At 34.4% G+C, this 14,415-nt stretch overlaps 1 protein-coding gene across 1 annotated transcript; it reads left to right on the forward strand.

Moving 5' to 3' along the window:
- The first annotated feature begins 5,680 nt into the window (after positions 1 to 5,680).
- On the forward strand, positions 5,681 to 6,309 carry LOC111507436 (uncharacterized). Its single transcript, XM_023162729.2, has 2 exons — positions 5,681 to 5,844; positions 5,900 to 6,309. The coding sequence occupies exons 1-2, from the start codon at positions 5,804 to 5,806 to the stop codon at positions 6,270 to 6,272; spliced, it is 414 nt and encodes a 137-aa protein (XP_023018497.1). The 5' UTR covers positions 5,681 to 5,803; the 3' UTR covers positions 6,273 to 6,309.
- Positions 6,310 to 14,415: the final 8,106 nt, after the last annotated feature.

Genomic DNA, 14,415 nt, shown 5'->3' on the forward strand with positions numbered 1-14,415 from the left:
TCATTATTGCAATCACATCTGGAAAACTGAGAATTTCAAAAAAATTATGTGTTACTCTCAATACTTCATCATATTCTGGCATCTTGATATATAAATTGAACAAGTTATTGCTTTAAATACTCTTTTCATGACAAGAAATGCGGTTGATTTATGAATGCCACTAAGATCAGATTCGACCAATATAACCTATATAACCTATATAACTTCCGCACGCATAAAATCTCATTATTTACAACTGGGTGCCAGAACTCCAGCTGTGATTCCAAAAAGAAATTAACATTAACGTAATTTCGAGTTGTGATAATGTACACTCAATTGATTCGTTGGTCGTTCCAGTATATGCTCAATTCGGTTCAGCAACATCATCCCATATATCAACAAGATCATGAATCATAATACCTCACTAATGGAAAATACACTGGGAAAAAGAATTGAACACAGTCCAATCACCAAAACACTGACAGAAATTATTCGAATATTTTGAATTTATACTTCTGTTTAAAAATCTGTTTTTCCGTTAACCAGCTGTCGCACCCCTACGAACGACAACCCTCAGAAGTCGAAACTTGTGCGAGCTAAGGATTAACGAGGTCTTACCTTTTAACGTGTGATTCCTAACACTTATTTCCACACATCAACTCAATAATGATCCTTAAGTGCTCGATGAAACTTTTTGGGTAATGAAACTTTTATACCTCAATCATAACAACATATTGGATTTTTTTTTTTTTTAAAAAATTTCAACAAATTCGCATGGTCCTTTCGACCACTAAACGTAAAAACATACATACATTTGGTGAAATTTCCTTCACCTACAACAATATTTTCCATGTCAGAGACTCTGACATTATTATTATTATTATTTCCTTGCAGAATACGCATGCCAACCCGATCTAAAGTTTAACTACTGTTCTATCTATCGTTTACGTCAGAGGTTAATCCAAAAAATTTTTTTGAACGAAACCTATAAAATGGCCTACTTGATTATTTTATCATATATTGGATTTTATTAAAAAAGTAGAATTTCTGTACAACCAGGGTCTCTCAATTCTCGACATCATGTGAGTATACTCACAACTCACAAGGTTTTATATTACCACACAAACACTTCCAGGCAAAAAGTAGATGGTACTCTCGAGTATGTTCAATATGTTAAGGCCCACTTGTATAGGTTCAGTATAAACCACAAGTCTTAGTTAAACTTTGGTTTAACGAATAAAGTTCGTTGTATAGGTGTTTGTGACTGCCATTCGGAGTTTAACTGTCAACGGATGGATGGAGGGGCAGTTAAACTACAAGCGTCGGTTAAACACTAAACACATGTTCGGATTGAATACTGATATGTCAATTATTTGTGGTTACTTTATGTGTATTATAACCTATAAATATTTGACGCGTCCAGATATTTTCATGTTTTCTTTATGGACATATTCGAAATAATTGAAGATGTTTTATTTGAAGAGGAAGATGAGATAGATGTTATTGTGGAAAACCCAAGAAGATCGTGACTTTTTCTATCGCGAATCGACACCATGGACATTTGGATAGACCAGGAGTTTATCAATAGGTTCAGGATGTCGAAAGCATCTGTGGGGGTATTAATTCAAGAAATTGGCCTAAATTTGCATAGGAATACGCCACAGTGAGTATTTCTTTTGAATTACAACAATGACTAATAATGATACATTATCTTTAAGTGAGCCCATTGTATTATTTCATTTTAGGAATCATACTCTTACTCCATTGGCACAAATTCTGGTAGCATTAAGGTTTTATGTTACAGGCATCATGCTCAATGTAGCGGCAGACTTTGGAGGAATTGACACTAGCACAGCATCACATGTTGTTCGTGATGTATCAAGGGAAATAGCGAGATTGTCACCTATGTATATTAGGATGCCTATGACGAATGAGGAACTAGAGGAAACCCAAACAGACTTCCAGAATATAGCCAATTTTCCTAAAGTTATTGGTGCTGTGGACTGCACCCATATTAGGATTCAATCTTAATTCCTGAGATGTGTGTTCGTGAATACAACTCCATAGTCTCTAAAAACAGAAACTGGTCAATTGAATGAAATTTTTTTTCAGGTAGAGAAAATGCTGAAAACTTTCATAACGGGAAATGCTAATTTTCAATCAATGTTCACACTGTGTCTGATGCTAACTTAAACATAAGGATTTTCAAAAACTACACCTGACGATTTGATCTCCACAAACTTTATTAAAAAAATATATCACAACATGTTTCGCTAAAATGTTAGCTTTTTCAAGTGATTCCAAGTGATTATACATAAGGAATATAGTGGCTCGCTGGTCAGGATCAGTTAATAATAGACTCATTTACAGTAATAGCTGATTGAAGGCTCAGCTCAACGGTGGGATGTATGGAAATAGTTTCATTGTAGATGATTCAGGCTATACCCTGGATAACCATGTAATGATTCCAGTAGCAAATCCAAACACTGCTGCTGAAAATCTTTATAATGAATCCCAAATAAGAACCCGTAATGTTGTAGAGCAACAATATTGAGTATGGAAAAGAAGATTTCAAGTTTTGAGACTATAAATGAGGGGGTTATTGAACACCACTTTAGCCATTATAGTATCTACGTGTATTACATAATATTGCTCTTAGCCAGAATGATCCCGACCCACAAGACAACAATCCTATTGAACAAGAAGCAGATGTGGAAGACATTAATGAAGAACTAATTCAAGAAAATGGACATTTCACCAGACAAAACTTGATAGATAATTATTGTGTGAATTTGTTGAATTAAATGTGATCGCAGCTCTCTATTTACTAATATAATAAAAAAAACGCTTTCTGGTATGATAATTTTTATTTCAACTCTGGTAATGTAAAGCATACTTTGTTTTGGCTTCTATTGCCGATATTTTCACAAATTATCAGTTTCTCAAACTGATATTCATATCAGGTGAATGTAATTCAAAAACCCTTCAATAATAAAACTTGAAGATGTGTTTAAAAAATTTGCGATATACAAAATTTGTTAGAGAAGATGTAACTCTCTAGAGCCTAGCATAAAAGGGGCTGATATATCAAACACTGTGATAATGAAAAACTGATAAATTACAGAATTTCTTTTTATTATATTTTCAATTTAAATTTTATTAGAGTCAGATTATGAACTTATGAAGCAAATTGCATATGACATTTACGTCAATGTACGACGGCAGGTCAATTTCAATTCACTTGTCAATGTTGTGTCTACGAGTCTTTAACTGAAAGATATACAAAAGATATTTTAGCAGTTTATCGGTTTAAACCTAAGTTCAAATATAAGCTTAAACCCAAGTTTAAACTAAACTATAAACGAGACCTATACAACTGGCCCTAAGGAAGATAGCTAGAAGTTGCTGTCAAAATTTAGAGTCTTCTTTTTGTAAATGTTTTTCATGAGTAAAAAAACTAAGGGGTAGCAGAATTGCCTCGAGCAAGCTGCTGCGCTCCCCACACCGACATAACCTTTATGTCGATGGCTCCCCACGAAATTGGCCAAATACAAATATACCCTAGAGGAAAGCAACAGACATAAAAAAAGAGGAAATTGTTTTTCTCATTTGTTATTAGTTATTTTGAAAACATAGTTGTTATGTGATTATGTTCAGAATACACTTTTCCATGTAATAAGTTCACGGTTTTATCTAACTCAATTACAAAAAATTCACTATATCATTTCGGTAGCAAGCAATACAAGTCTTTCGATTTGGTCATTTTTCATTATTTTTTTCTTTGCACATTTCATTTTTTATTTTTATTTGCATATTATCGACATTTCACTTATTGTTTATCTCATTCATCAATTAATTTCCACTTCACAATTTGTTTTTCCTTACAAATTGCACTGTTGCATTTCTAAAATTTATCCATGTTCATTTTTCTTCATCATTAATTTTTTAATAACCCACCCGAATATTTCGATTCATCATATAAATGATGAACATGTGATATGAATTCAAATTCTACACAATTTTTTTACATAATAAAAGACAAATTTAAAAAACAACATGCCACTATGCACTGTACCACTGATATTCACAATAATATCCATTGTGTGGTAAAACCCTTAATAATATTTTAAATCACATGGTCGGAGGCAAGTGTAAATTATTTCATGGATTCCAAAGTAATAGTCCCAGAGAGTATTCTGTGTCCAGAGGCAGAGGATAGGCCCGACCCATCGCCCGACCTGGAATGTTTATTTTACGTAATATGAGAAATGTGAATTTTTTCCATAGGTACCCTGAGAATGTCGGAGATGATTGATTACTCCACTTTTTTCTCTGGCAGGTCTCCAAGAATGTCTACAGACCTGCGAGGTTTATCTTCAATTTTATGAGAAACATAAAATCATTTTTCACTTGAAGGGTGGTGGTTGAATTTTTTTTGCCGATATTCAAGCTTTTTTAGTTTTATGAGAAATTGTTTATTTCTACCTGATGGGTGGCGGTTGACGTTTTTTCTGTCGGAAATGATTAATCTGATCAAGTTGCTTCTATGGAACGCCAGACCTGCATTTTTAATTTTATTAGAAATGAGAAATTTTTCATACCCAAAGAATGTATGGTTGGAATTGAATAATTTGGCTGAAATCATTCTCCGTCAAGCTGCAAGGTTCATTTTCAGTTTTATAAGAAATTTGATTTATTTACCTGAATAGTGGGAGTTCATATCCGATAGACGGAGGTTGGTTTTAATGTCGAAAATAATCAATCTGGTCGAGATTATTCCCTGGGAGACCAACTTGCAATGTTTTTATTTTATGAGAAACGTGATTATTTATACCTGATAGGCGAAGTTTTTTCGTAAAAAAATTATTCTGGTAGATTTATTTCTCTGGGAGGCTCGGCTTGTGAAATTTCTACCGCCCTACAAAGTAATAGGCCCTAGATACTCAGAATAACTTATTGCTGACCTGCAGACCTTTAGCATAGTTCTTCTCCAACAATGATACTATTGGGTATTCTCAATATCTCAACTAATAGACGATGACACCGTGCCAGAAGATCATCTTTCTAAAACATTTCATTTCACGAAAAAGCAATTTTGGGTATTTGAATGTTAGAGGAGACATGAAAATTTAGTTATTCAAATTTTGTATGCGAATCAGAATAGCCGTCGTGACGACGTAATTTGCCACCCAAGAAATTTGACCTTGACCGTTTTCTCTAACGTAGTCATTTACTACTTACAATTTGAAAGTGATGTAACGATCATGTTATGTTGTAGTTGACAAACCTTGAATTTTACTGTGTTTGATGAAAAAATTAAGTGTTTTGATCATATAACATCTATATTTTGGTATACGAGTCGTGCTGTGGGCACGAATGGCATGTAACATGAGAAGAACTGGCCTCAACATAACACAAAGAGAGGGAGAGGGAGACACAGAATATAGGTAAAGAAACTTGAACCCTCAATATATCTATTACCTATGCTGTGTCTATGTGCCGTCAGATGAGTATCTCTACTCTACCGTATGGTATTCTGTGCCACAGATTTATGTAATTTATGCTTGTGGCTATAGTGTCTATATCCTTCCTATCACAGCATAGTTCGCCCCAGGTCCACTTAAGTGTGGCCACATTTGGACTTAACAACAACGTTCGTTACCAACTGGCCGGATCGCCTTAGTTGCTGAGGCCACTGAATCGAAAAGAAGAAGAAGAAGAAGAATTGTTACATATGCTGTGATCCTACATTACTAAACGAGCCAAACCACAGCTATTGAAAAATAAACAATATTTTGTGCCACTGTGCCCAAACAGAAACGAAATGACTTTGGGATCGTCAACAAAGGCCTATTATGGTAAAAAGTAAGTTTTTTGGAATAATATTGAAATTTAGTGTGTAACAAAAATACAATTTCAGAAAAACTAATGTCTATCCTCCTCAAGGAGTTCGATGTCAAAAATGTCTTGAATATGGCCATTGGTCATACGAATGTACTGGCAAAAGAAAATATGTACATCGATCTTCTAGAAGTCAACAGCTTAAGAAAAGGTTAAAAGCGAAAGAAGAAGGTAAAGATATAGTCATATCCACGCCAAAATTGAAACACAAAGCTCTGGAAAGTAGAAGTTCAGACAGTGATAGTACAGACTCGGACTCTTCTACCAGTGACTCAAGTGATTCGAGCACCAGTGATAGTGAAACAAGTAGTAGTAGTGACTCGAGTAGTGATACTAGTGTTAAAAGTCATTCTAAATTGCAACAGGGTATTCAAGTAAAACATAAAGCATAAATTATACCAGCTTGAACTAATATACTGCTTAAAATTTGTTGTTGGTTTAAAGTTTTCCATCACTATAAAAGTTTAAAAAGATATTTGAAAAGATTTTCAAAGTATGTAATAATCAATAATTGTAAAAGTGATGAAGTTCACTTTTGTATTCGATTTTCTATTCATTATTCATTTGCAAATGATCTTGCACTAATTTAGCCAAAGAAAAAATTTTGTTTCTACTTATGTAAAAGTCAAAAAGTAGCCTTCCTTTCGTTTGGAAATCACGGTTTTTTTAAAGGTTTAAAGATTAACTTTCTTTTTGCGTAAAAAACGATTGGGATACTTTTACATATTTTTTTTCACCACCCTACACTTTTTTCCTCCTTGCTTCAATCTTGTATTGGTACAAAGCCTATTTTGTCAGAGCTGCTGAACAGAATCGTGTTCTGTTCATCATTTTATGTGAGTACAAACAAAATAAAAATTCAAAAGCTCCTGATGTAGGCAAACCAGATATTTACCTGATATTAAATGGAATATTTGAAGTAATTATGAATTCATAAACCAAACATACTTAAATATTATAGTTTAATAATTCACAAGGTTGTAAATTTTGAAAGTCCTGTAAATAAAATTAAAGATGAAGTTATACCGAATAGAAATAATTTTTTAGATATTCATTTTCTAATCCATAATAATTTATTGTCCAAAGAGAAACTCTTGTTGACAATGCTTACATGAGAGAAAAAACAAAATAAAAAAATAATGTCATATACATGAAATAGAAATGAATCATAGTCATCTTAGTAGCAGATTACAGCCGTTTCTGAGCCTCCCCCCACCACTATGACGTATTTTTTTGTTTAGTAAATTCAAGGCGATGTGACCTTGAAGTGTCTGGTGCATGGATCATTCATAATTTTTTTCATATGAGATTTTGTGTGTGACATAATGACGTTATTACATTTGGTTGGTGTGTGTGAGAATGCACGGTACTGGGTTTATCATGTGCGTGTCAATGTACAAACATACGTCTGCATACTTCAAAGATCCTCCAAGTTATGAATGTTCCATTGGTGTGAGCCCACCAAGTTAGTGGTGTGACGTCACAGCAGCAACCGTTCAACGGTTGCTGCTGTGACGCATCGCTAACACCCTCGCTGTCGATGGTGACGCGCAGGCGGCGAGGACTGTGTTAGCGCCTGTCCTTCACGATGGCGCAACAACCACTGTACGTATCGATATCTGTTAACGCATCTAGCTGAGAGGTTGGGTTAATGCATGTAGCTGAGAGGTGGGGTTGGATAAGACATCTTGACGGACTCGATCAGACTGAACGAGAAGCGGACTAGTGTTGGTTATGTCAGTTTTCATCAAGTGAGTTAGTGAGAACGTATCATAGAAAATGTATTCCTGTGACTGTGGTAAATCTTTCACTCGTAGTGATAATCTTCGTCGGCATCAGCTCCAGAGTTGCCAAGGAGGGGCTTCAGTGAAACAGATAAGAGTAGATAATGCAACACCTATGTATACATGCAATTGTTGTAATGTGATAATTTCTATGACCCAAGTGAATTCTCACCGAAAAACCATGAGTCATAAAAATAATGCATGTGTTCAATTGTCTGAAGGTGTTCAAATTATAACGAATGCATTCAATTGCCGCATTGCTACATACAGGGTGGAGAGTTCGATTGTATCCACTGACTACATGTCATTTTTTAATGAGATTAGGTAGAACGTCATTGAATTACTGGAATCGGCCATCAGGATTCATAAAAGCATCAAAGTGAATATGAAAGTTTTTGGGAATTATATTCTTCAGACTCAAGATTTGAGGGGCACGAAGTCATTTAATTCCCAAAATAAAGTAGTGGACCAATCTTCTGATTTGAATGCCGTTTTTGATGGATTCCGCGATGTTATTGTGGCTCAAATGACTGAACTTCAGGAACGAGACTCAGGTATTTATTTTTTGTAAATTCCAACGATATTGAATGGTAATATTTATTTTTTTTTGTAATTTAGGTTGGACTTGTGAAAAAATAATGTTTCTCGAGGTCAACATTAATAAATACAGTCCACTGGGAGGACGAATTTATATTTTTGTGATAGATGTTTGATGTATTTTTCCAACGAGAGATTACTTTTACGTCATAAGATAAATGATTGTAATCTCGTTAGTACTACAACACCAACCACCAATTTTAAGATCAATAAATATGGTATGATGGTTGCGGAAAATAAATTAATGTTTGAAAACTTTGAGAGACAAATGAGGGTGTCATTTGTAGTATATGCTGATTTTGAATCAGTACTTGAACCGATTCACGTGAATGAGCCAAATCCCGAATTAAAACATTCAAACATGCCCCATATTCATTTGCTTATTTGATAAAATGTTCATAAAATGATGATTTGTCAAAATTTGTTACATATAGGGGCGTAGATGCTGCTCAGAAATTTGTGATGATTTGAAAAAGATATATCAAAATCATCTCAGATACCCTATACCAATGGATGCACAAACCGTCGAAAAAGAGGAACAATTTGCTGCAGCCAGAACTTGTAGTATATGTAATAAACCATTTATTAATGGTGAAGTCAAAGTTAGAGATCACTGTCATGTCACAGGGAAGAAAAGATCACATGCCGCTCATTCAAAATGTAATTTTAAATTCAAAAACCTAATTTTTTACCTATTATTTTCCATAATTTAAGTGGTTATGATTGCCATACATTCATAAAAGAATTGTATAGGAATGAAGAGAAAGTTGATGTTATCCCGCAAACAAAAGAGAAATATATATCTTTCACGAAGCATCTCTTTACACACACCTATACCGATAAAGATGGTATGGTTAAGAAGAAATATCTCAAAATAAGATTTAACGATAGTTATAAATTTATGACTAATTCGTTGGAGAAGTTGGGTGCTAACTTGACCTCTGATCAATGTTTGGAGATGCACAAACATTTCCCACAAATTGAGAAATTCAATTTGATGAGACAGAAAGGTGTATTTCCATATAGTTTCGATGATGACATTGACAAATTGAATTATCCATCACTTCCGACAAAAAAATCAGTTTTATGACAAACTCAGTAGTGAAAATATATCAGAAAATGATTATGACAGGGCTAGAAATTTGTGGAATTCATTCGAGTGTCAAAATTTGGGTGAATACTCTGATTTTTATTTGAAGTTGGATGTATTGCTATTATGTGATCTTTTTGAAAACTTTCGCACCACAAGTTTAGAGATATATAACTTAGACCCGGCACATTATTACACTGCACCTGGATTATCTTGGGATGCTATGTTGAAGTATACGAATATTGAATTGGAATTACTAACTGACATTGATATGATTCCCTTTTTTCAAAAAGGTATACGAGGTGGAATTAGTCAGTGTAGTGAAAGGAAACATAATAAATTGTTACCAAATTATAATCCCAATGAACCTTCCACATTCATTACATATTTAGATGCAACAAATCTATACGGTCATAGTATGTCACAACCTCTACCAACAAGTGAATTTACATGGTTGACACCTAATGAAATTCTTTATCTTGATGTGATGAATGTCAGTGCTGATAGTCCGTATGAGTATGTGTTTGAAGTGGACATTCATTATCCACAAGAGTTGCATGATAAACATTCTGATCTTCCATTTTTAGTTGAAAAATTAATACCCAAATTAATTCCATATTTGAATGATAAAAGAAAATATATAGTTCATTATAGAAATCTATAGCAAGCCATCAAAAATGGTTTGATTCTAATCAATACACATAGAGTATTGAAATTCAAACAATCACATTGGATGAAACCCTATATAGATCTTAATACTGAAATGCGTAATAGGTCTAACACAAATCTGTTAAAAATTTCTATAAACTAATGAATAATGCGGTATATGGAAAGACAATGGAGAATGTAGATAACAGAATTGATGTTAGACTCGTTACACATTGGGAAAAAAGAAAAATATAGGTGCCAGCACTCTCATATCCAGACCAAATTTCAAAAATTGTTCAATTTTCTCAGAAAATTTCGTTGCCATTCAATTGGGTAAAGTTAAAGTCCATTACGATAAACCATTATATTTGGGATTATTAGGGATTAGAATTATCTAAAACAGTCATATATGACTTTTTCTATGGATGCATCAAACAACACTTTGGTGAAAATGTCTCTCTACTTTACATAGATACCGACTCGCTCATTCTGAAAGTAAATACAGAAAATTTTCATGAATTCATGAAAATTAACATAAGTAGGTTTGATACATCCAATTACAGTATAGTTAACCAATTCAATATTTCAGTAACAAGTTCAGTCTTGGGTAACTTCAAAGACGAATTTCCGAATGATCCAATCATGAGCTTTTATGGTACAGGTGCAAAAGCGTATTATGTGAAATCTGTTGATGGTGAATTTAAGAAAGCTAAAGGGGTGAAACGATCGGTTATAAAGAATGAATTGACATACGAAGATCATCGAACATGGTGGTATGATATTCAGAAAGATTAATTCATTTAGAAGCGTGTTGCATAATATGTATACTGAATTGAAGAATAAAGTTGCATTATTATACCACGACGATAAACGATTTATCATTCCGAATACTACCTTCCGAATACTACCTTCTTTGGGGTCATAATATTATTAAATTTTATCATTACCTGGAGGATATTTGGAGTGTGCAAACCAAAATAGCAATTAATACGTCATAGTGGTGGGGGAGGCTCAGAAACGGCTGTAATCTGCTACTCATCTTCGTTTTCATCTGGTTGGACATTTTTTCCCTTACCCTTTCAACTGAGATTCGTCAGGAAGACGAATGGTTCATAAGATAAGGTATTTTGCTGGCGACATAAAGGTCAATGGCCTCTTTGCCGCTCTGGCCTTGTGTACCCCTTCCTGACTGAGGTATTTGATGAACAAACTGTTCATTTTAACAGACGTCGTGGGGTCTTCACTCAACCGAGCGACGGGGCCTTCTGAATCGAGTGGGGTCGTCTATAGTGTAATCTATAGCTTCCCTAACTAATGGGTTATCATGAGTTTCCGCTGACCCGAAAACTCTCTGATTCATCGACTGAATGGATTGCCGTATAGTTAACAGCTTCAAATCTCTGCGGATGGCTTCATCACAAAACAGCCACACATAGAACGGTAACGGCAATGTTGACGACAGAACCACTTTTCTCAGCGCCTCCAGTGTTTGGCAGCCGAACCTAAGAGATATAGCGCGAAATTCAAATAGTGGCTGTTCGCATTTTACTTTTTTGTTGAAACTTTTCCTAGAGATCAATTACCCTAACACCAAACTGATATTTTTGCACTCGACGCGCGTTTCGCTAACAAGGTTAGCATCTTCAGAAGAAGAAAATTGATACAGTAGCAATTTTCTTCTCCTGAAGATGCTAACCTTGATAGCAAAACGCGCGTCGAGTGCAAAAATATCAGTTTGGTGTTAGGGAGATTGATCTCTAGGAAAAGTTTCAACTGTTACACCACAGGTTCCAATCTCATCATTTATTGTTATTGTTGCTTCACTACCGGTCAGGTTTTGATTCCACAGAAATCATCTGGGAAAAACCTTGACCAATCAAAAATATCAACAAGTGAAGCAACAATAAATATGTGAACTGAATTACCTCAAATTATGATCAACCATATTTATTTTCAGTTAAATTTGTGTAAATGTGGTAATGAAACTATATGAACTCAGTTCAAAATTTATTGGAAATACGTAAACCTCAACTTACATTAATGTTTTTTCAATAAACGATTCTTTTTCTTCAAAAATTTTTCATGAGCAGACAATATAATTGGATCAATGAAATCGCTGTTTGTCTGGGTGTTCAAAAACCTAATGAATTTTTTATCTCTCCCCCTAGTAACCAAATTGACTTTTCTACACCAAAAATACAAACAGCATCTAACAATCAGATGACACAGTTTTGAATCATTGTCAGAATGATCTGGACAGTTGACTAGGTTAAAGGACAGTTGCTCCAGTATTATTTTCCTCAAAATTTGTGAAATATTTGTAAAATTACACAAACGCTTATTCTATTCCTTGTTGGTGTCCGGAAATGACTTTCTTGCTCTTGCTCAAAAGTGGAAGTTGATGGCTGGTTTATATAGCTATTATCACAGCTTCCATGACCTGAAAAATTACATGAATATATAATTTCTCTTTCTTTCTTTCATATATTGTGTAAAATTAACAAATTGGTGTGTATGATGAACATTCCAAGATTTTTCTATTCATACCTTGGGTAACACTGATAATTTCATTTCTGGAAGGTGTACCAAAACAAATTTCTTGCTCAGGTATGGAAGTGGAGGGCTGACACATGTCCTCATATTGTTCTTGGCCTATAAAATGAAATTGCAGCATTTGTATGGATTTTTTTCTATAAACTACATATATTTTGGAACTACAGTTTTACAATAATTCTTACCTGCCACAGAAGACTTACTCATTCTTGCCATACCTCTTGGTACTTCGATAGTTTCTGAAAACATGTAGAACACTATTATTCAACCACATCATGACATCTCTATTTTTCTGCAAATTCATATAGCAATACTTATGGTGCACTCGATAAGTGGTTAATCTAATTGTTGTTTAATAATGAGAATATGATGAATAAGATATATAAACTAGAATTGCAAGATATCAAAAGGAGTAAGGATTATGCTTACTTACCAGGAAGAAATAAAACAGGTACAGCATGTCGTTTTAAACCTCTTCTGCTAGTAATTTTATCTTCAACAGCGAAATGTCTGTCACAAACTCGTGAGTTACAATAAATTTTCTCATGGGGTACATTGAAGAGTTCTTTATTGTTTATATTCTTGAGCCAAACATCGAAAACAGCGGGGTCATCTTTGGGAAACCGATGTTGACTACTCTTCCTATCCTCACAAGAAGGAACGCAGCACTTTTTTCGATATCGTTTATGTTCGGAAGTACTCATTACGATAAATAAAAATATGAAACTGACAGTACACAAGCAAAAACACAATTTGAAAAGGAAAACAGTCCCAAACCATATTTATACATTATTATCACAACAAAACTAACGGACGTCCTACCTAATTTAAGTTCATTCTTCTTCTGTAAACAGTAATTTGAATCATGCGCGCGCAGAAGGCACGTGATTCATTACAGAAAACTGGAGAAAACCGCGATAGTGTCGCCATCCCTGGTTTGGCAGCCGCGTAACATATAACCAAGTGTTCCCATTTAACTTACATTTCTATGTGTGGCTGTTTTGTGGGCTTCATTCCGCACGAACCACGGGGCGTGGTCAAGCTTGACGTTACATCAGTCGACTCGGCGACAAGGGAGTGCTGGCGGATAAGCGAATTACGTGTGCTAAAGCCGGAGAAAGCAAGTTGTGTGTTGTTTACTGCAGTGTATCAACTGCGTGAATATGAATAGTGATAAAAAATGAAGTTACAAGTATTGCATCGTTCGTAAATGAAAGAATTCTTCGGTAATTGCACCAGACAAAATTTTTATTTTACTGTTACGAAAGTTATGGCAGCGCGCTATGCGGAGGGCCGACTTTGTATCTGCCAAGGGGACGCATTTTTGTTTTAATAAAAAAAATAATAGTTTACTCTGATCACTACTTTGAATTTTAGGTTGAAACAGACTTAGAAAATTACATGTATATCAAAACTATGAAAGTGGGATCAATTATATTGAAACCAGGCGTAATTCCGCATATATTTGATTGCCAGATTAATAGACCGACGGCCCATACATCTAAAGCTCCACTGTTTGTTCAAAAAAAGGAAAAACAAATTTTGTTGAATACTTGTAACAAAGATATCGCTGAAAATCAAATCATGTGTGATGAAGCAGGTAAACAGGAAAAGATCTTTGATGTTGGAATTCAAGTTAATAAACAGGTTTTTCGAAGATCAAAAGCTAAACAGACCGTAAATATTATATACCACCGAAAAAGAAGTCGTTCTAAAGAAATAGAAAATACAGAAAGTATTGGAAAAAATTACTACTAAGTTTCCCCGAGGACAGTGAGAGTTTGAGTACATCAGATATGACTTCTGTTGATACATCATCAGATTCTACTTTGTCTGGAATATTAGTTGAAAATCGGAATTCGA

This window comes from Leptinotarsa decemlineata, unplaced genomic scaffold (genome assembly GCF_025532065.1).
Source record: "Leptinotarsa decemlineata unplaced genomic scaffold, Ldec_3_MD MMD2_P_RNA_scaffold_2, whole genome shotgun sequence".
Taxonomy (NCBI): Eukaryota; Metazoa; Arthropoda; class Insecta; order Coleoptera; family Chrysomelidae; genus Leptinotarsa; species Leptinotarsa decemlineata.